General features: G+C 43.3%; 1 protein-coding gene across 3 annotated transcripts in view; it reads left to right on the forward strand.

The window, feature by feature from the left end:
* MCUB (mitochondrial calcium uniporter dominant negative subunit beta) overlaps nt 1-20972 on the forward strand; it is a 75155-nt gene that overhangs the window by 34736 nt on the left and 19447 nt on the right. For 2 of the 3 annotated variants that reach the window (XM_081091399.1, XM_081091401.1), the window contains exons 2-3: nt 19759-19834; nt 20344-20514. In XM_081091399.1, the coding sequence (XP_080947525.1) occupies nt 19759-19834; nt 20344-20514 (247 nt within the window). Of the gene's footprint in view, nt 1-15098; nt 15436-19758; nt 19835-20343; nt 20515-20972 lie in introns of those variants that run through there. The other variant, XM_081091400.1, reaches the window with a different exon arrangement.

Consider the following 20972-nt stretch of genomic DNA (forward strand, 5'->3'; position numbering starts at 1 on the left):
CTGCTGGTGCTCTGCCTCAAACTCGCTTGTGCCCAGTCTTTCTGCATTCTGCTCCCGTGCGTTCTCCCCAGCACAGGAGCTAGGGAGCTTGCTGAGCCTGTGCACCACGTACAGTCTGCAAGAAGATCCGTGAGGATAATGAACTTCCCCTGGCCCCAGCGGCAGCCCTCAGCCAGGCTGAATGAATGCTCTGGCCTCCTGTCTTTCCGATGGACAATTCTGGGAGATATTCTAGACCAGTGGTTCTCAACCTGTGGGTCGCGACACCTTTGGGGGTCGAACAACCCTTTCACAGGGGTCGCCTACGACCATCGGAAAACACATATATAATTACATATTGTTTTTGTGATTAATCACTATGCTTTAATTATGTTCAATTTGTAACAATGAAATTGGGGGTCACCACAGCATGAGGAACTGTATTAAAGGGTCATGGCATTAGGAAGGTTGAGAACCACTGTTCTAAGTGCTTCTCATAGGTACTGTTGTCTATAGCAGTGACCTCAGTAATGCTCTTAGTTTTTTTTTCCTTCCCTGTGTCATGCCTCCCATTCTCTCACTCCTTAGTAAGATCACCTCCAAAATAAATGACTGCACCCAAATTCTTATCCTCTGCTCTACTTCCAGAGAAACCCAAACTAAGATTTATGTAATAACTGACTTTTTTGGTTACTATGTCTCTTATTAAATGTATACTCACTTTCACCTAAATAAATAGCAAGTGAGAAAATAGCTTGCTAACAAATTATGATTAGCAAAGATACAAAATCACTGGGCCAAAGTTAAGTAGGTCTGGTAGGAGAAATAAAATGTCACATGACTTACCTGATGGTGTGATTTTTCTAGTAAATACCACTAGTCTTTAAATAACTGCATTGTTTTAAAATGTACTTAAAGTAATGGTCTTTTTCCAGAACTCTTTCTTGCTGATGACGTACATGCAGCAAAGAGAATTGTCAACTTAATAATAAGCTTCTTACAGGACCTACTTATTACCATCCCCAAGCTGACTTCAGACACACCAGTAATCCCAGTTGTTTTTAAATCCATCTTTGAGAATTGGATCTCTTTCAATGTTGTATTGTTCCTCCTGAAATTATCAAAACCTTCAAGTCATAACTGGAGTTAGTCTCTGATTGTGTTTGGGGTCATCTTGCTTCTGCCTGAGAAATTACAATAATCTTAATAAAAGAGCAATCGTGCTGTTGTTGCACTGACTTAGTGCTAAGAACTTCACACGCCTAATCATCTTTAATGCTTATGTCATCCTGTGAGGTACTCTCCTGTGAGGTTATCTCCACTGTATAGATGAGGATACTTGAGGTTGTGAGAAGTTAACGTACCTATATCACATAGGTATTAAATTAAGTTTGGATGCCCATCCCTGCCTGCCCAAGGTAGCTGTGCCTTTAAATACTTCGTACTTCATTTCTCATCAGATAGTTTCTGAGGCCTTTAGGAAGGCCTGATGTCCCTGAGGTCAGTGTTCTAGGCACTGCTAGGTAAATTCATGGTCAACTACCAAGCATTATGTTCTTTTACTTTTTGTGCACAGATCCTGCAAGAGCCAGACAGATGCTTTGATAGCCTCTAACACCAACACAAATTTAAATTCTGGAACCCCACAGCAGAGGTGTGCAGAGTGACTCCTTCTGGCTCATCAACCCCAGTAACAGGTCAAGAGTGAGGCCTGTCCAATATCCCTGACTAATATAAATGCCAAAAGTCTTCAGCCACATATTAGAAAACCAAATTCAGCAATACGTTAAAAAGATCATACACCACGATCAAGTTAGATTTATTCCTCTTGGATGCAAGGCTGGTTCAATATCTGAAAGTCAATTGATGTGACATACTGCATAAGTAAAATGAAAGATAAAAATCATATGGTTATATTAATAGATGAAGAAAAAGCATTTCAAAAAAGCCAGCATCCACTTATGATAAAAACTCCCAGCAAAGTGGGAATAGAGGGAACATACCTCAACATAATTAAGGCCATTATGTGACAAACCCACAGCTAACATCACACTTATTGACAAAATACTAAATACGTTTTTCTTAAGATCAGGAACAAGACAAGGATGTCCAATGTCACCACATTTCTTCAACATAGTAGTGGAAGTCCAAACCACAGTAATCATACAAGGAAAAACCCCACAAAATCCCTGGTCGGGTAGCTTAGTTGGTTAGAACATTGCCCCAATATGCTGAAGTTGTGGGTTCACTCCCCAGTCAGGGCACATACAAGAATCAACCAATGAGTGCATAACATGGAGCAGCAAATGTTTATCACCCTCCGTCCCTCCCTCCCTTCCTTTCTCCCTCTCTCCCTTTCTTCTCTCTCCCTCTAAAATCAATTTTAAAAAAAGAAAATGCATCCAAATTGGAAAGAAAGAAGTAAAACTGTCATTATTTACAGATGACATCCTATATAATAAAGAGATAATATGCAAATTAACCCTCATGCCCTCACAAAATGGCTGCCTACTACCAGGCCGGCAGGGGGGTTAGTGAAGGACGACCAAACAACTGAACAAGCAGGTTGCATGGAGCAACCAGGCTGGCAGGGGTGTTAGTGAGGGACGACCAAATGACTGAACAAGCAAGCTGCGTGGGGTGAGCAGGCCGGCAGGGGGGTTAGTGAGGGATGACCAAATGCCTGAACAGGCTGTGTAGGGCGACCAGGCTGGCAGGGGATGGGCAGTTGGGGGCAACCAGGTCTGAGGCGGGGGGCAGTTGGGGGGGCCAGACAGGTAGGCAGGTGAACGATTAGGAGCCAGTGGATCAGGAATGTAAAAGGGATCCCAGGGATCGGGCCTAAACCGGCAGTTGGACATCACCTGAGGGGTCCCGGATGGGAGAGGGTGCAGGCTGGGCTGAGGGGACCCATGCATGAATTTCGTACACTGGACCTCTAGTAATACTATATCAAGAGAACCCCAAAGACTCCACCAAAAAACTGTTAGAACTAATAAATGAATTCAATAAAGTAGTAGGAAACAAAATTAATATTCAGAAATTGGTTATATTTTTATACACCAACTAGAGGCCTGGTGCACAAAATTCCTGCACTGGGGGGTGGGAGTCCCTCAGCCCAGCCTGCCCCTTCTCATAGTCCAGGAGCCCTAAGGGGATGGCCTAAGTTGCAGCCTGGCCGTGGAGGCTCAGAGCAGGTGCCCCGTGTGTGTGTGTGTGTGTGTGTGTGTGTGTGTCTGTGTCCGTGTCCGCTGGGGCCTTCCCTCCATCGCGTCAGAGGCTGGAGGCAAGCGTCCCATGTGTGTGTGTCCGCTGGGGGACTGCCCCCAGCCGTGTCACAGACGCTCGGAGCAGGCACCCTCTATGTTGATCTCTCAGGCTCAGGGCTGCATCCCGCCTCTCCTCCTGAGCTGGTCATGACCGTTAATGGAGTCTCGTCCTCATTTGCATATTACTTTTATATATCCTATCTAATAAAAGAGAAACATGGTAATTAGCCGTATATCCGCTACCCTTCCCATTGGCAAATCAGGGCGATATGCAAATTAACTGCCAGCCAAGATGGCGGCCGGCAGCCAGGCTACTGACACGAACATGAGGCTTGCTTGCTTCAGTGATGGAGGACTCCAACGTTCGCCGCCTGCCGCTGCTGGGCTCTGAGCTGCTAAGAAACATTGTTACAAATATAGAAGCTAAACAAAACCCCAGAAACCTGTTTTCAGTCAGCCGGGATATCAGAGGTAGAGTTGCAACAAAGCTTCAAATACAGAAAGTAAACAAAGCCAGAAACCTGCTTTCAGCAGCGAGGACTCACAGCTAAAGCCGGCTCTCAACTCCAGTGACAGCCATAAATCCAAATAAAAAAAAAAAGGAAAAAAGGAGCGGTTGGGAGCTTCAGTCACCTGCCAGCCTGAAAACGGCCCTCAGCCCCTCACCCAGACTGGCCAGGCACCCCAGTGGGGACCCCCACCCTGAAGGGTGTGTGACCAGCTGCAAACAGCCATCATTCCCTCACCCAGGCTGGCCAGGCACCCCAATGGGGACCCCCACCCTGATCCAGGACACCCTTCAGGGCAAACCGGCTGGCCCCCACCCATGCACCAGGCCTCTATCCTATATAGTAAAAGGGTAATATGCCTCCCAGCACCGGGATCAGCGGAGCTGAGAGGCCTCCTGGCACCGGGATCAGCGTGACAGGGGGCAGCGCCCAAACCCCTTGATCGCCCTGCGGCTCTGTGTGTGACAGGGGGTGGGGCCACAACCTCCCTATCCGCCCTGCTCTGTTCGTGACAGGGGAAGGCACCCCAACCCCCTGACGGCCCTGTGGCTCTGTGTGTGACAGGGTGCAGCCCCCCAACCCCCCGCATGGACCCTGCTCTGTGTGTGATGGGGTGCGGTGCCCCAACCCCCCCCCCCCATGGGCCCTGCTCTGTGTGTGACGGGGTAGAGCCATAACCTCCCCATCAGCCCTGCCCTGAGTGTGACAGGGGGTAGTGCCCCAACCCCCTGATTGGCTCTGCTCTGTGGGTGATGGGGCGGCGCCCCAACCTCCCCATCGACCATGCCTTGAGTGTGACAGGGGGCGGCGCCCCAACCCCCCAATTGGCCCTACCCTGAGTGTGACTGAGGGTGGCATCATAACCTCCTGATCGGCCTTGCTCTGTGCATGACAGGGGAGAGCTCCCCAAACCCCTGATCGGCCCTGCTCTGTGCGTGACAGGGGAGAGCTCCCCAAACCCCTGATCGGCCCTGCTCTGTGCGTGACAGGGTACGGAGCCCCACCCCCCTGATCGGCCCTGCTCTGTGTGTGACAGGGGAGAGCTCCCCAAACCCCTGATCGGCCCTGCTCTGTGCGTGACAGGGTACGGAGCCCCAACTCCCTGATTGGCCCTGCTCTGTGTGTGACAGTGGGTGGCGCCGCAACCTCCCCATCGACCCTGCCTTGAGTGTGACAGGGGGCGGCGCCCCAACCCCCCAATCGGCCCTACCCTGAGCGTGACTGAGGGTGGCATCGCAACCTCCCAATCCGCCCTGCTCTGTGTATGACAGGGTGCGGCACCTCAACTCCCCAGTCGGCCCTGCTCTGAGCCTGACCAGGGGCTGCACCTAGGGATTGGGCCTGCCCTCTGCCACCTGGGAGTGGGCCTAAGCCAGCAGGTCGTTATCTCCCGAGGGGTCCCAGACTGTGAGAGGGCACAAGTGGGGCTGAGGGACACCCCCCCCCCCCCGCCAGTGCACAAATTTTTGTGCACCGGGCCTCTAGTGTGTATATATGTGTGTGTGTGTGTATATATATATATATTTACATATATATATATACATATATATATATATATATATAGAGAGAGAGAGAGAGAGAGAGAGAGAGAGAGAGAGAGAGAGAATTAACTATCAAGAAAGGATGCCCTAACAGGTTTGGCTCAGTGGATAGAGCGTCGGCCTGCAGACTAAAGGGTCCCAGATTCAATTCCGGTCAAAGGCATGTACCTTGGTTGCGGGCAACATCCCCAGCAGGGGGTGTGCAGGAGGCAGCTGATCGATGTTTCTTTCTCTCTCATCAATGTTTCTAACTCTCTATCCCTCTCCCTTCCTCTCTGTAAAAAAATCAATAAAATATATTTTAAAAAAAGAAAGGGAAACTATGAAAACAATACCATTTATAATTGCATCCAAAAAATAATATAACTAGGAATAAATTTAAGGGGGTCAAAGACTTGTACTTGGAAAACTATCAAATGCTAAAGAAAGAAATTGAAGAAGATACAAATAAAGGATATATTGTGCTCATGTATTGGAAGAATTAACATCCTTAAAATGCCCATGCTACCCAAAGCAATCTATAGATTATTCAATGCAAACTCTATCAAAATGCCAGTAGCATTTTTTTTGCAGAACTTGAACAAAACATTTTTGAAAATATTTTTTAAAATATATTTTTATTGATTTCAGAGAGGAAGGGAGAGGAAGAGAGGGAGATAGAAACATCAGTGATGAGAGAGAATCATTGATCTGCTGCCTCCTGCATGCCCCCTACTGGGCATTGAGCCTGCAACCTGGGCATGTGCCCTGACCAGGGATCGAACCCTGATCTCCTGATTGATAAGTCACCACTCAAGCACTGAGCCACACTGGCTGAGCTAGAACAAATAATTTTAAAATTTATATAGAACCACAAAAGACCCTGTGCAACCACAGCAGTCTTGAGAAAGAGCAAAGTTGGAGATATCACACTACCTGATATCAAACTACTACAAGGCTCATATACCATGCAGAAATGTTGCAAGATTGATGGAGTGAAGGCTTTATTGCACTTTGAATTGCTGAGGAGAAAAAATATGTGAATTTAAATTCTTAGTATTTATTATAATACTGTGAGAGAAAGGAACCTAATGTTCTATAGTAGCTGCACACAGAAGAAATAAATTTTATTCCTCCAGATTTTACAGTACCATAATAAAATATGGGCAGAGTACATAAATAGAGCATTATCATTTTATACTTGTTTCTGCTTAATGCCAAGTCACAAAATTATAATGTCACTACCAGAATTAAGTAACAATGAAATGACTTCAGTGCACTTGTATCTCTATAGTTGATTCATAGAAAACATAAAAAAGTGGATTTATGGCATTATTAATAAATGTATGCTTTTCAATTACAAAAGGAATATGTGCTTACTGTAAACAGCTTAAAGAATTGGGGGACAAAAATTTATTCTTTATGTTCTCCCTCTTTTCCCACACCCAGTGGTATATAATACAACTTTGTTTATGTTAATGTGTTTTTTAAATTATTTCAGAGAGAGGAAGGGAGAGGGAGAGAGAGAGATAGAAACATCAATGAGAGAGAATCATTGATCGGCTGCTTACTGGGGATGGAGCCCACAACCCGGGCATGTGCCCTGACCAGGAATCAAACCGTCATCTCTCCTGGTTCAAAGGTCGACACTCAACCACTGGTCACACTGGCCAGGCCAACCAAGTTTATGTTAAACAAACAAAAGTAATAAGAATATAAAAGCATGTTTATGAAATTTGAAATGAAATATGTTAAATAACCAAATTATTTATTGGCAAAGAGTTTTGAATGGAGGGAAACTAAAGTGTTAAGGAAAACTTACTAGGAGTAAAGATCTTAAAGGAACTTTAGGATTTTGAAAAGCAATTGTGTGACTTCAGAGATGTTTCATTTTTTTTTATATATATATTTTAATGATTTTTTACAGAGAGGAAGGGAGAGGGATAGAGAGTTAGAAACATCAATGAGAGAGAAACATCGATCAGCTGCCTCCTGCACATCTCCTACTGGGGATGTGCCCGCAACCCAGGTACATGCCCTTGACCGGAATCGAACCTAGGACCCTTCAGTCCGCAGGCCGACACTCTATCCACCGAGCCAATCCGGTTTCGGCAGAGATGTTTCATTTTTAATAGAAATAGTACATGTTGGGATACTGAGATGGGGAAGAGTCAGGTGGGGCTGATATGAAGGGGAAGATGATTTTTGCCCTTCTGCTAAATTGGGGTTTTCCTGAGGCAGAGGGAGAGGAAGGTGAGGTTCGGAAGGGTTAAGAATCTGGGCAAGGGTCCTGCAGATGGAAGCAGGACTCAAACTCAGGCAGTCTAGCTCTGACCACAGCACACTTGTTTGGCTTTGTGGCTAGAATTTTAATAGGATAGAATTTAGAAAGAGGGCATTTGAGGACAAAGGCATGGAGCCAACAGAGTGTGAGACATGTGGAGCAGCAGTTTGGGGCTTGTTGCTGGAGGATTATTTGTGGGTGCTGTGTGATAGGGTCTCAAAGAAATTTAGATCGAGTTTCCTTCTTGATCCCCCTAAATTAAAATTCAGTCTGTTCTCTTGAGAAGTTTTAAGAGCTTAAGCTTTTCTCCAACCTAGACCTATGACACAACCTTATTATGAACATGACCATGAAGATGCAACACTATTATATGACCTGTATATTAAGGCTTATACCAAATGGCTCTTGTTGCGTTGGCTGTTGTCTGTTTTTTATTTGACAAGCTAAGGGAAAAGATGTCAGTACCCCTGACTACATAGTGAAGTATTGCATGTTTTAAAAATTCTTGCAGCACACAGGTTGAAAATAGCTGATCTAAAGCAATAATAGACTAGAACTCTTTGTCTGGGGTTTTAACTTTCAAAGGTTTTGCATGCTTCTGATGGAGTCCACCCCCTAGCCAATCCATTGTCCCCGGGCTAGACTGACAGACAAACACCTTCCCTGTGTCACCCTGACTTCACTGCGGATGTACTCCTCTTCCCCTTTGTTTGATCCCTTTCCCCAGTGATCTGTAGGGAATGGACCGTGGTTCCCTGGGGAGCGTGAAGCTGTAGCTTCCTGGTGAAGTTGCCCAGATGGCTATGCTTATAATGTCTGGCCTCCCCTTCGCTTTCTTTCTATTATTAATATTAATAAACTAGCTAATTGTGATGATAACTCTACCATCTAATTCCTAGACCTCATTCAAATTTTACCTTTCCCCCCCCTAATGTTCTTTATTGCTTCAAGACCTGAATCACAGTTGAATTTAGTTGCCATGTCTCCTTTAATCTGGAACAGTCACATTCTTTCCTTGACTTTCAATGATTTTCACTCCTTTGCAGACTTACGGTTATTTTGTAGAATGTCTCCCTTTGGATTTGTCTGCACTTCCTTGTGGTTTGATTCAGATGATACACCATTGTCAGGAATATCACAAAATTGATGCATGTATTATTTTTCATTGCAGGGTTTTACTTTGCCCCACTAATGATAATGTTCACTTTAATCACTTAACTAAGGTTGGTGTCTGCCAGACTTCTTCCCTTTGAAGTTACTATTGTTTCCTTTGGTGTTAATGCTTTTGTGTGGAGGCATATTAAAATGATGTAACTATCTTGTCTCTTATCAAACTTATTTATTTAAACTTGTTTCATGAGTGCATTTTCAAACTTTTTATTTACTTAACTAGAGGCCCAGTGCACGAAATTGTGCACAGGAGGTTTGTGGGGGGGGGGTGTGTGTCTCTCAGCCCTGCTTGCAATGATGCCAACGTCTTGCGCCCCGGCCTCTGGCCAGAGGCCCCTCCCTCCCTCAGCGTGGCCGGGGCACGGGATGCTGGGCTCGCGTCTCTGGGGTAACACCGCCAGCATCCTGCCCTGGCTGCTATGGGCACCGCCATCTTTGTGATGGAGTGATGGTTAATTTGCATATTACCCTTTTATTAGATAGTATTAGGATAAACTCATTGTTTCCTATTTCTTTTCTTTTTATTGCATTTATTGGGATGATGCTAGTTAACAAAATAATACAGGTTTCAGGTGCACAATTCTACACATTTCCTGTTTTTTTTCAGCCTGTTATTGTCATTTATTTTAATGCTCAGGTTGTTCCAGTTTTAACTATTGAGACTGCTTCTGAATCCTTTTGCTATGTCTCTTTTCCTTCATTGAGCACTTTCTTGCTCTCTAGTAAAGCAAGATGCTCCAGGTTTATGTTGTCCTTCTTATGCCATAATCCTGGAATTAGCCATTTCTCCAAGGAGCTCTGGTTCCTTCGGGATGAGAGTGGTATTTAGAAGCAAATATCTGGATGCTAGATATGCTCGTTGTTGGAAGTGCTACTGCTCATGGGTCCCCTCGGAAAGAGTATGTACAGTTACATAATAAGTATAAAATATAAATATATAAATTTAAAACATATATACATATATGCATCTTTGAAAAGTTTGATATTTATCTTGTTTTACTTATTTATATTTGCTTATAATTTTATATATTAAAAACCACAAATTCATACCAGTACTTCCATTATAGTACCACAGGATTCATTCTTATTTTCTTTCGTGCCATATGGTATCTCCCTTCTTTAACAGAACATATTTGACTTCCATTCTTGATATATTTTATCAGTTTTCCTAAGTGTGACAGTTTGTCATCTGTGCTACCACCATTTCCCCTTCCTCACTGGATTTGGGTTCTGATACCTTGTTCTGAGCCTACCTTTCATCAGAAGCCCCTTCCCCCCATTCAGGCTCTGCCACCCCACCCTCCTCACCATGTGCAGGCTCAGACTCCATGCTGGCTGCCCCTCTGCATGGATGCCCTCCAGCTACACTGAGACTCAGGCTCCCCCTACCAGGCCACTCCTCTCCCCACTCCATGAGTGACCTTTTCAGAATGACTCCTTAGAATGAAGAAGTTTTAAGAAGAAAAAATAAAATTAAATCTGTACCTGACACATTGTGGTGAAAGTAGAACCCCAGAAGTAGAAAGATGGGAGAAAATATTTAAATTTATAGAAGATGTGTTAATAGAGGCCAAAAGGCAAAGGATTGTCTTCAAGGGTCTTAGTGGAAATAATCAATCTGGAATTCTATATCCAATAAACTATCATTTCAACAAAATAAAGTCCGAGAGACTTAAAGAGTCTTATTGAGAGTTCTCTGGAAGAATAAAATTGAACACAGAAGAAAGTAGGATGCATGAAAAAAAATGGAGAGCAAAATAGTTAGAAATCTTACAGATGAATCTAACAAGTAATAATTATATATACCAATAGTCATGATGACAATTCGGAGAGTTCCAAAAAATAAAGTAAAATAGTTCCTTCTTAATGGTGATTAATGCAACTTAAGATCTTTATCACTGTTCAGTAGAAGGGTAGAGAAATTAACTTTACACTCTAAGCTAAGTAAGAATATTTCAAAATGTATAAGGCAAACATTAAAAGGATAGACAAACATACATGAACTTCCAAATTAATAGAGGGTGAAAGAGTATAAAAAACAACTAGTTCAATTGTCAGAAGACAAAAAGGAAGAAAGAAGCAAAGGAAAATCAGGATAAATAGCACAAAGTAAGATGGCAGATATCGAACTTTATCTGAAATAATAAATATAAATAGATTAAACTCAACAGTGAAAAGAACAGAATATATTAACATATTGAGGGTTTACTACCTATACATAGGATGTCATTGAAAACACTATTAAAAGCTGTAGTGAACAAAATTTAACACATAAGGAAGGGGTGGGAATGCAGAAGAAATGCTGAAGAAGGAAATGGGTAAAATATAAGCATAGAAAAATGAATAAAAACTCAATAATTTAAAACCCTGTTTTATGTGCCACTTAATGTGGAGTTCTATGGAATGTGTGAACCAAGCAAGTAAACCCCTTAGCTAGATCATTACTTTGTTTTGAAGCTTGTTCTTGGGTTCATTAGTTTTCCACCCTGTGGTGTGTCATGGTTTTTTTATAGAACCTCACACTGAGCTCCAAGCTTTTATCATTTATTTTGTTTTCTGTTTAAAAAAAAAAAATCTAACTGCTCTATAATAGCTCTCTGTTGATGAACTCTTCTGACTTCCCATTTATTAATTATAAATAATGTACTTTTAAGCCAATATGTTCTAATATTTCAATATGTTGGTAACAGACTGGAGTAGACAAGCAGATTAGTCTAATATCTTCTCTCTGGATTGTGATCCTTCATTATTTGCTCTCAAAAGCATTTTCTTGTTGAAATGAAAAAAGGAAAGAAGGAGAGAAGAAGGGAAGGAAAAAAGGAAGGATGAAAGAAATATTTACCAGAATATAATTTCAGGGGTCCTGCTGAGGTCAGTCTCCAGAGAATGAGGGCAGGACTGGCCTAAATGCCGAATGCTTAGAAGGGAGATAAATGTGACCCGGCTGAGAGAAAGATGGCTGAGATGTGGAAGTTATTGTCAGTTACTGTATGTAATGCTGTATGTATCACTTCCATTTCTGTTCTGCCTTAGTCATGTTGTGGATTAACTTCTTCGAATGCCTAGATCAAAAAGGTTTATTTCAATAATGATGATTCACGTAGTACCTGAGAGAGACTGAAGTATTTGTGTGTGCTACAGAATGGATTTTAATAGGAAGATTTAAAATCTAGAAGTCAGAAGAGTTCATCAAAAGGGTGGTAGTACATGAGTTCTGTGGGTTTTATGGTAAGAGAGTTAAGAGTTGACCATAGGTACACTGGACAGAGCTTTCCAGGCAAGGGTGGGAATAAGTACAAAGGCAAGGAAGTATGCAACAATGTGCCAAATTCAAGAAACTGCAATATGTTTGGCATCTAGAATACAGGATTGGCAGGTAGGTAATGCTGGGGAAGTAGGAATCAACTCATGGAATGTTTTATTTGGAATTGGTCTTTTTGCAAGAGAGAGCAAATAGAGGGCTTTAAATTTAGAAGTGGTTTGCTTAATGTGATTTTAATAGATCAGGGGTCCTCAAACTACGGCCCGCAGGCCACATGCAAATACAAATATTGTATTTGTTCCCGTTTTGTTTTTTTACTTCAAAATAAGATATGTGCAGTGTGCATAGGGATTTGTTCATAGTTTTTTTTTAAACTATAGTCCGGCCCTCCAACGGTCTGAGGGACAGTGAACTGGCCCCGTGTTTAAAAAGTTTGAGGACCCCTGGGATAGATCGTAATCTGGACGGGCTGGTGGGAGAAGCCAGTGAGGAAGCTGTTACAATGGTTTAGGTGAGATGGTGAGGATCTGAGCTAGGGCAGTAGAAGTGGCGCTAGAAAGGAGAGGTTGGATTTGAGGGCTCTGTGAAATAGAATCAGTAGGCCTTAGTGACAGTTCAGTTTTAACTACTGGTCTACCAGTACATCGAGGTAAGGAATAAAGGAGAGGCTCAGGTCTATGGAGGAACAAGAAAAACTCAGTTGAGATACCTGTGGCCTATCAGGGTGAGTCTCCAGCAAGAAGCTTGTTGCTCGTGATGCCAAAATATGTCTTTGTTTGATTCTGAACCTTTGAAAGTCTGCTTGGTTAGATGCAGAATACTACAAATCTGGGATTGTATTGAGTAAAGCAACATGAAGCAAAGAAAATATTCCTGGCCCTAGCCGGTTTGGCTCAGTGGATAGAGTGTTGGCCTGCGGACTGAAGGGTCCTGGGTTCGATTCTGGTGAGGGGCATATGCCCAGGTTGCCAGCTCAATCCCCAGTGTGTGTGTGTGCATGTGTGCGTGTGTGTGTGTGTGGGGGGGGGGCGGGGGGCTGCAGGAGGCAGCTGGTCAGTGATTCTCTCTCATCATTGATGTTTCTATCTCTCTATTCCTTTCCCTTCCTCTCTGAAATCAATAAAAAAAATTTTTTTAAAGTGGGGAGGGAAAATATTCCCCAAAGAAGTTTGAAAATACATTTTTAGGATCCTAAAATTGTTACAACTTTACGATTCAGTCATTCTGCAGTCTATCCTAAAGGAAAAAATGCAAACAAGGATTTATGTGCAAAGATGTTTGGAATCAGTTTAGTTGTAATGGTAAAAAGTTGAATACAGTACATAGAAAATAAACTGGAAGGTATACATCACTGTTAACTGTAATCATTTTAGATGATGGCATTTTTACTTTTGGCGATTTTTACTTTTTATTTTGAGAGTATGTGATTTATGGATTTTCTAAAATGATCATGCATTCATTTCTGACTAGGAAAAATATGTAAAAGTAGTATATAAAATGGAAATGTCCAACAATAGGTAAGTAGATTCTGGTACACCCATAGGATAAATGGTTATAGAGCTGTTTAAATAAAATAACTTAAAATAATGAGACATTTTTAATCAGGCAGATAAATCTTATAAAACATTAATGATCAGCTCTCAAATAACCCATTATGATCTTTTATGATATATATATATATATATATGAATGCATGCTGGCATAAAAGAATTCAGGTTGGTGGGATTGTGTATGCTTATTTTCTTTATTCTTAAAAAAGTTTCCTGGTTTATATAGGGCTTTTTGCTTCTTATTTTCTACTTTTAATGAAGTAGTCTGTTTTATTCTTTCTTCTTTTCTACCACTTTAGAAACTACAGACTAAGTGGTTTCCTTTCCTTAAGTGTTTAACATAAACACATATTTAATTAGTAGAGGCCCTGTGCACAAAATTCGTGCACTTGGGGGGTCCCTCAGCCCAGCCTGTGCCCTCTTGCAGTCCAGGGGCCCTTGGAGGATGTCCGGCTGACGGCTTAGGACCGCTCCTCCCTGGGGGGAGCGGTCCTAAGCCATCAGTCAGACATCCTTATCTCTGCCGTGGAGTGGGAGAGGCTCCTGCCACTGCTGCTGCACTCGCCAGCTGTGAGCTCAGCTTCTGTCTGAGCAGCTCTCCCCTTGTGGGAGTGCACTGACCACCAGGGGGCAGCTCCTGCGTTGAGCATCTGCCCCCTGGTGGTCAGTGCGCATCATAGAGAAAAATAGTTCCGCCGTTGGGCTGAAACTGGCTCTTTGACATCCCCCGAGGGGTCCCAGATTGCAAGCGGGTGCAGGCCAGGCCAAGGGACCCCACCCATGCATAATTGGGGCAGGGAGGGATGCTGGAGGGCTCCAGGGTGTGGCTGGCCTGCCTCACTCAGTCCCAATTGGCCAGACCCCAGCAGCAAGCAAACCTACCAGTGAGAGCATCTGCCTCCTGGTAATCAGTGCATATTATAGCAAGTGGTTGAGCAGCCTTAGCATATCATTAGCATATTATGCTTTGATTAGTTGAATGGCCGACTGGACGACCAGACACTTAGCATATTAGACTTTTATTATATAGGATAGCTTTTTAGACAAAGTCTCAAAGTTTTCATTATCTTTTCCCGCCCCTGAACATGACAGGGATTTTCACATGTTGTAGGAGTCCACTGAATATAATATACCAAATATTGTTTAGTATTTTTGTACTCATTTTAACACACAAACTGGCCTAAAGTTTTTTAACAGTAAATAGTTTATTTACCAACATGCTTTACAGCTTTGGTGTTTGTGTTAGTTTCCTGAGGCTTCCATGAACAAAGTACCTCAGACTGGGAGGGTTAAACAGATTTTTTGACTCACAGTTTCTGGAAACGGAGATGTCAGCAGTGTTGGTTTCTTCTAAGGCCTCTCTCCTTGGCTTGTAGATGGTCATTGTTAGGGTTTGGCGGTTGATGCGGGCTGTGAAAGAATTCACAACTCAAAGAGATGCAGAGGGGGAGTTTATTTTCCTTTCCAAGAGAGCTGTCAATACAGGGCAGGCAATAAAGAGTAGCCTGCTCTTTTAAGCAGAGGCTGTTGCTAAGTGACGGTGAAGGCAGGGGAATTCTGTTGAGGTCCAGTAGATAGAAATCTGGGGTTGTCTTGAAAAGTTATAGTTTGTTGCTTTCCAAGAGACAGTCCAGCAGTACTTAGGAGCTATCGTAACAGTATTTTTCCCAAGCCTGTAAAACATGCTTAGAGCAAAAGTTCTGAAGAATTCAAAAAAGGCTTATTTGAAGGGGAAGGAGGGAAGGGAACTTTCTACTAACTAGAAACTCCTTGGTGCAAATTATCCCTGAGATGTGAAAACAGTCGGGAGGAGGTGGATGCAAGAATGTGGCCTTGCTTCTGAGAATGACAGTCTGCAGCTTCTTTTATGCGTTTGGAATGAAGAAGGGGAGGTAAGGAAGATTACAGAAGTGGGAGGAAGGAAGGCTGGAAATTCCCTAGGATTGGATTACAGGATAGTTAACAGGATTGTGCTCTCTTGAGGGGGGGGCGGGGGTGGTCTGAAAAAGAGGCATTTCAATGGACAGGGCTAGCTTAAGGCAAAGATAAACCATTTACTAAAGAGGGTATATGCCTGAGGCATGACTACCCACTATGACCTGCCCAGGTAGAAATTTATGATCAGATCACCCTTTAAGGTTACTGTTGGTTAAATTTCTTATAGACCTCTTTTTCTATCCACAACCTTATGATATGAAGGGACCAAGCAGATGTTACATCCAATTAAAAGGAAAAATAAAACAGCACAGAGTTATATGGAAAGAAGAATGTTAAGATGAATTGCAAATGGATATAAAACTGGTATTTCCACAGTGGGGAGAAAGTCAGATCACTACCAGGTTGGACAGAATTTACATACCTATCAGTTTCCTACAGTTAACAAATAGTTGCTAGTTGCAAAATGCCTCCAAACCAATGAACAGGGATAAACTGTGATCACTTGGAAACATGTGCTGTGGACAATGCATAAGTTTGCACTGAAACATTTTCTTTTTTCCTGCAGGACTCAGAACCCCCTTGGCTGTCCACTTGAGCCTGCTTATCACATTGTGTTTCTCTTTTGTTTTTGGGAACGTGGAAATACATTGTGTTTGAGCATGGAGCACAGGGGGCCCTTAATCTTGACTGAAAATTGCATCTTTGTTTTCTTAATAATAAAAAAAGGTATTTAATCTAAATGGTGACATCACTCTAGAAGCAACCTGATCTTGTTGCTTGGCCCCAATGTGTAATCATTATACAGCTCCTTTCCACTAATGGCTGCTGTCCTTTTACTTTGAAACTCAAACAGATCTCTCCCATATTAATATTTTCCCTCTTGTAGTCTTCTAATCATAGCCCAGGCTCTACCCTCCACCCCCACCCCCAACATGTTCCCTTCTTTATCTCACAGCCCATTTCTTCTGAACCCTCTGGCTGTCAAAGATCACAGTAGCTGGTACATCTTTTTAATAGTTATTTTATTGATTTGAGAGAGAGAGAGAGAGCGAGAGATCGATTTGTTGTTCTACTTATTTACGCATTCATTGGTTGACTCTTGTATGTGCCCTGACCAGAGATCAAACCCACAACTTTGGCATACCAGGAAGATCCTCTAACCAACTGAGCTACCTGGTCAGGATGTACTTGGTATATCTTGAAGCTGGAATCCCATCTTAGTTCTGACTGCAAAGCCTGTACTTTTTCTGATGTCGTAGCCAGCCGGAAAGAGGAAAAGGCATTTGAGTTGGACCTTGAGAGGGAATGACAGTTAGGTAGAAGTAGATAAAGAAAGCACTTTAATGACACAAAGCACATTTGCCTGGGGCCCAAGTTCCTCCTGCATGGAATAAATAGTGATAAAGCTGGGAGGTGAGTTAGCCGTTAGGCATGTGTTATGCCTTGCTCTTGCTTAATGCTTTGTTTTAATCTTTACATCAGCTCTGCAAGAAAGCTGTTGCTATCCTCACCTCACCCTTGAGAAAACTGAAGCACAGAGTGGTCCCTCTTACAATTTACCTGGAACCACTCAGCTGTTAAGTGGCTGAATTAAATTTAGAATCCCCTTCTTTTCAACCCTGGGGTCTTTATTCTTTCTACTTCATATAAGGCTAAGGGGTTTTAAGCAGGGGTATGAAGTGGTTAGAATTATATTTAGGAAAGATAGTGATGAAAGGGAAGCCGCAGTCAGCTTTTTGACCTGATACTATCATTTGAAGGCCTGAACCCTTAACCCAGCACTAAAATGTGGAATTAAATGCAGAAACTTAAGTGCCTTGAAAGCCATTGAGCGTCAGCTACTCGTAATGTGGTCTACACATCTGCAACTTCAGTATAATCCTGGGGTTTATTAAAAATGCAAATTCTAGCCGAAACCGGTTTGGCTCAGTGGATGGAGCGTCGGCCTGCGGACTGAAGGGTCCCGGGTTCGATTCCGGTCAGGGGCATGTACCTGGGTTGCGGGCATATCCCCAGTAGGAGATGTGCAGGAGGCAGCTGATCGATGTTTCTCTCTCATCGATGTTTCTAACTATCTCTCTCCCTTCCTCTCTGTAAAAAATCAATAAAATATATTTTTTAAAAAAATGCAAATTCTATATACACTCTTACCTTAGACTTATTAGAACAAAAATCCCTGGGCGTGGAGTCCAGGGATCTGAGTTTTAAGCCCTCCCTCCAGGTGATTGTTAGTCACACAAATGCTTGATAAAGCCCTGATAATTTTCCCTGGCCTCTCTGCCTTTCCGCATTTCCTGGTGTTACCAGCAAGACAGCAAGATCTCAGTTCTTGTCTTCTTGAAGGAAAGAGTTCAGTCAAGAGACAAAGTGCAGCAAAACAAGCAAGAATTTATTGGCCACAGCAAAAACACATTTAGAACAGTGAACTAAGGACAGGCATGGAAGAAGCAACAGGGGAGCCGAGGGGGGGCTGCTTTGGCTCACTGGGAAGTCAGAGAAAAGAGGACCTTGGAGATCGGTTCAGGGGTTTAGCCCAGAACAAAATGCCTCTGCCCATTGCTCCTCTGGTTGCAAGTCTTGAGGGGCCTGTTAGAGTTTACACCTGTGTGGAGAGGTGAGGGGAAAGGGTTGGCACAGGCATGCTCACCTGGGGGAGTGGGAGGGATGCGTCCTTTGTGTTGAGGGTGTTCATCTCTCTCTTGCAGGTGGAAATCTTAGGGGAGGTCTCTGGGGAGGGTCTCACTATAACATCAGCTTTCCAGGTGTGCTCTTTCAGGGTTATGTTCTCCTCTGATTGGCCGGCACCAGGGCTGGAGTCATTAGTCACTGCAGCTGGTCCTGAGGCAGCCACGGAGTCACTTGTCTGGTTTTGCTGCTTTTCTGGGCCCGGAGCTGAAATACAACTGAGGCCTAGATGTTATGTGAACACTTTTTTAACTACTTATTCATCGTTTTAAACATGTAAAGGAAACCACTCAGTTTGTGATTTCTAAACTAGTAGAAAAGCAGAAAGAATAGGATGAACTTTTTCATAGAAAGTAAAAATAAGAAGCTAAAAGCCCTATCTACATATATAAAAGACTAAGCGACCATCCTACCGTTCGACCGGTTGACCATCTGACCGGTAGCTATGACGTGCACTGACTACCAGGGGGCAGATTCTCAATGCAGGAGCTGCCAAGCTGCGGTGACTTGGCAGTGGCGGTTCTCAGGTGACGCACCCAGAACCAGAGAGGAGGGAGCCCAATTATGGGATGCACCACCTGAGGACCGCCCTCTCGAAATCTGGGACCCCTCGGGGGATGTCAGAGAGCTGGTTTTAGCATGATCCCCGCAGGCCTGGCAGAGGGACCCCACCTGCCAGAGGGACCTTGCTCTCTCCGCAGATGACCTTTGAGCCACAGTGCCACCCCAGGTGCGGCCAGTCAGGGAAGGACCGTGGGAGGTTGGCTTCAGGGCATGTCCAGCCCGTCTCGCCCAGTCCTGCCCTGCTGGCCACCTTCTAATTAATTTCCTTTCAATGTGCACGAATCCGTGCACTGAGGCACTAGTAGAAACCAGAAGACCGTCAGCAGAGCTTTCTGTGATGAAGAAAATGCTCTCTTCCTGTGCTGTCCAGCAGCAGCCACTCTGCACAAAGAGCTATGGAGCACTGGAAATGGGGCCCAGGTGACTGAGAAACTGAATTTTTAGGGTTACTTAATTTTAATTAATTTAAAATAAATGGCCACATGTGACTAGTGACTACCAAATCGGACAACACAGACCTACCAAGAGCAGTACTTATCAAAGTGTGCTGTGCAGGAGAATCACCTGGGGATCTTGTTAAACTGCAGATTCTAATCCAAGCAGTCTGGGTGGGGTCTGTGATTCCGTATTGCTAGTCAGCTCCTAGAGCGTGCTGATGCTTCTGGCTCGGGGTCCCGACTTGGAGATGCAAATACCTAGAACATACTTGCATCCGTTTATTTTAGATGATCTACTAAAAGGAAGAACCAACTTTAAAAATTGCCTCAGAACTCTAGCGTTTTTCAGAGTCCTCTCACCCCGAGGGGAGAACCTGGTCCTGGTGTCAGTGCTGCAGCTCACCCGTGTAGCAGGCAGCCAGCCCTGCGGCCGGAAAGGGTGAGGGAGGTCCCCCAGGGCGGACCCAGGCCTGTGCAGGAAGCTGGGCTTTTCATTATGCTCGCCTCATAAGGTTAAAAGGAATCTTGCGGCAAAGGTACTTCCTCCAACTTTCCCACTTTTTCTAAAAGAAAAAATAATCTTTCTTACAGGTTTTGTGTGTGAAGCCGTGTGGAAGTCTGAAATGCTATCGAGCACATCTTTACAGCACAGTGGCGCCACCTGATGGTAAGCTTTCAGAGCACTTCTTTGATTCCTATGCTGATTTAGTGCCATTCTTCCAAATCAAATGAGAGTGTGAGTTTTGAGCAAAACCGACTTTTCTTGCATTCCCCCACCCCATGCCACCCTGCGTCTGGCTCTGTTCAGTTCCTCCCTTTTCTGTTCCCCTGATATCGCTGATGTCTTTTGGCAAACTTCCACCCCAGCAATCAGAACACTTACAGATGAATGAGAAACGTTTCTGCCCTCAAAAACTTAACTATTTACCTAGGAAGACCCTAAGATAATCATAATAAAGTGTGATATATGCTATGATAAAACATCATAGAATGGTAGGGAAATTTGTAAACCATAGTATGGTGAAGGCACTATAGGAGCCATGCAAATGATTGCAGGAATTCAGGAGCTTATGAATACATGGTTAAGCATTCCTTTTAGAGGTTTTGTATTTTAAAGTTACCTTTATAAAAAGTAAATTTTATCTATTTTTATATTGTCTTTTTTTTTCTTAACAGAAGTAACAGTTAGTTATAGACATGGACTGCCCTTGATAACACTCACTCTACCATCCAGAAATGAACGCTGTCAATTTGTAGTCAAACCAATGTTATCAACAGTTGGTTCGTTTCTTCAGGACCTACAAAATGAAGATAAAGGTGTCAAAAATGCAGCCATCTTCACAGCAGGTATATATATATCTATATTTTTTCAACTTTGTCTTTTTCTCTTTTTCCTTCTTTACTTTTTAAGGAAGAAATTGATTCTTTAATTATTCTTTCCATCACCATTTATCCCCACTATACACTTTCGACCTCCAGCCACCGCAATCACCACACTGTTGTCCGTGTCCATGAGTTCTTCCTCTTTTTTTTTTTTTCTCAATCCTTCCATCTCCCACACAATACTTCACTAAAGCTGTCTGCCTGCTCTCTATCGATGAGCCTGTCTCTGTTTTGTTTGATAGTTCAGTTTATTAAATTCCACATATGAGTGAAATCATAGGTACTTGTCTTTCTCTGACTGGCTTATTTAATTTAGCATAATGATCTCCAGGTCCATCCATGCAGTTGCAAAGGGTAAAATTTTCTTTCTTCTTACAGCTGAGTACTATTTCATTATATAAATGTATCACACTTTTTTATCC

Source organism: Myotis nattereri (genome assembly GCF_964212035.1).
Source record: "Myotis nattereri genome assembly, chromosome: 1".
In the NCBI taxonomy this organism is placed as follows: Eukaryota; Metazoa; Chordata; class Mammalia; order Chiroptera; family Vespertilionidae; genus Myotis; species Myotis nattereri.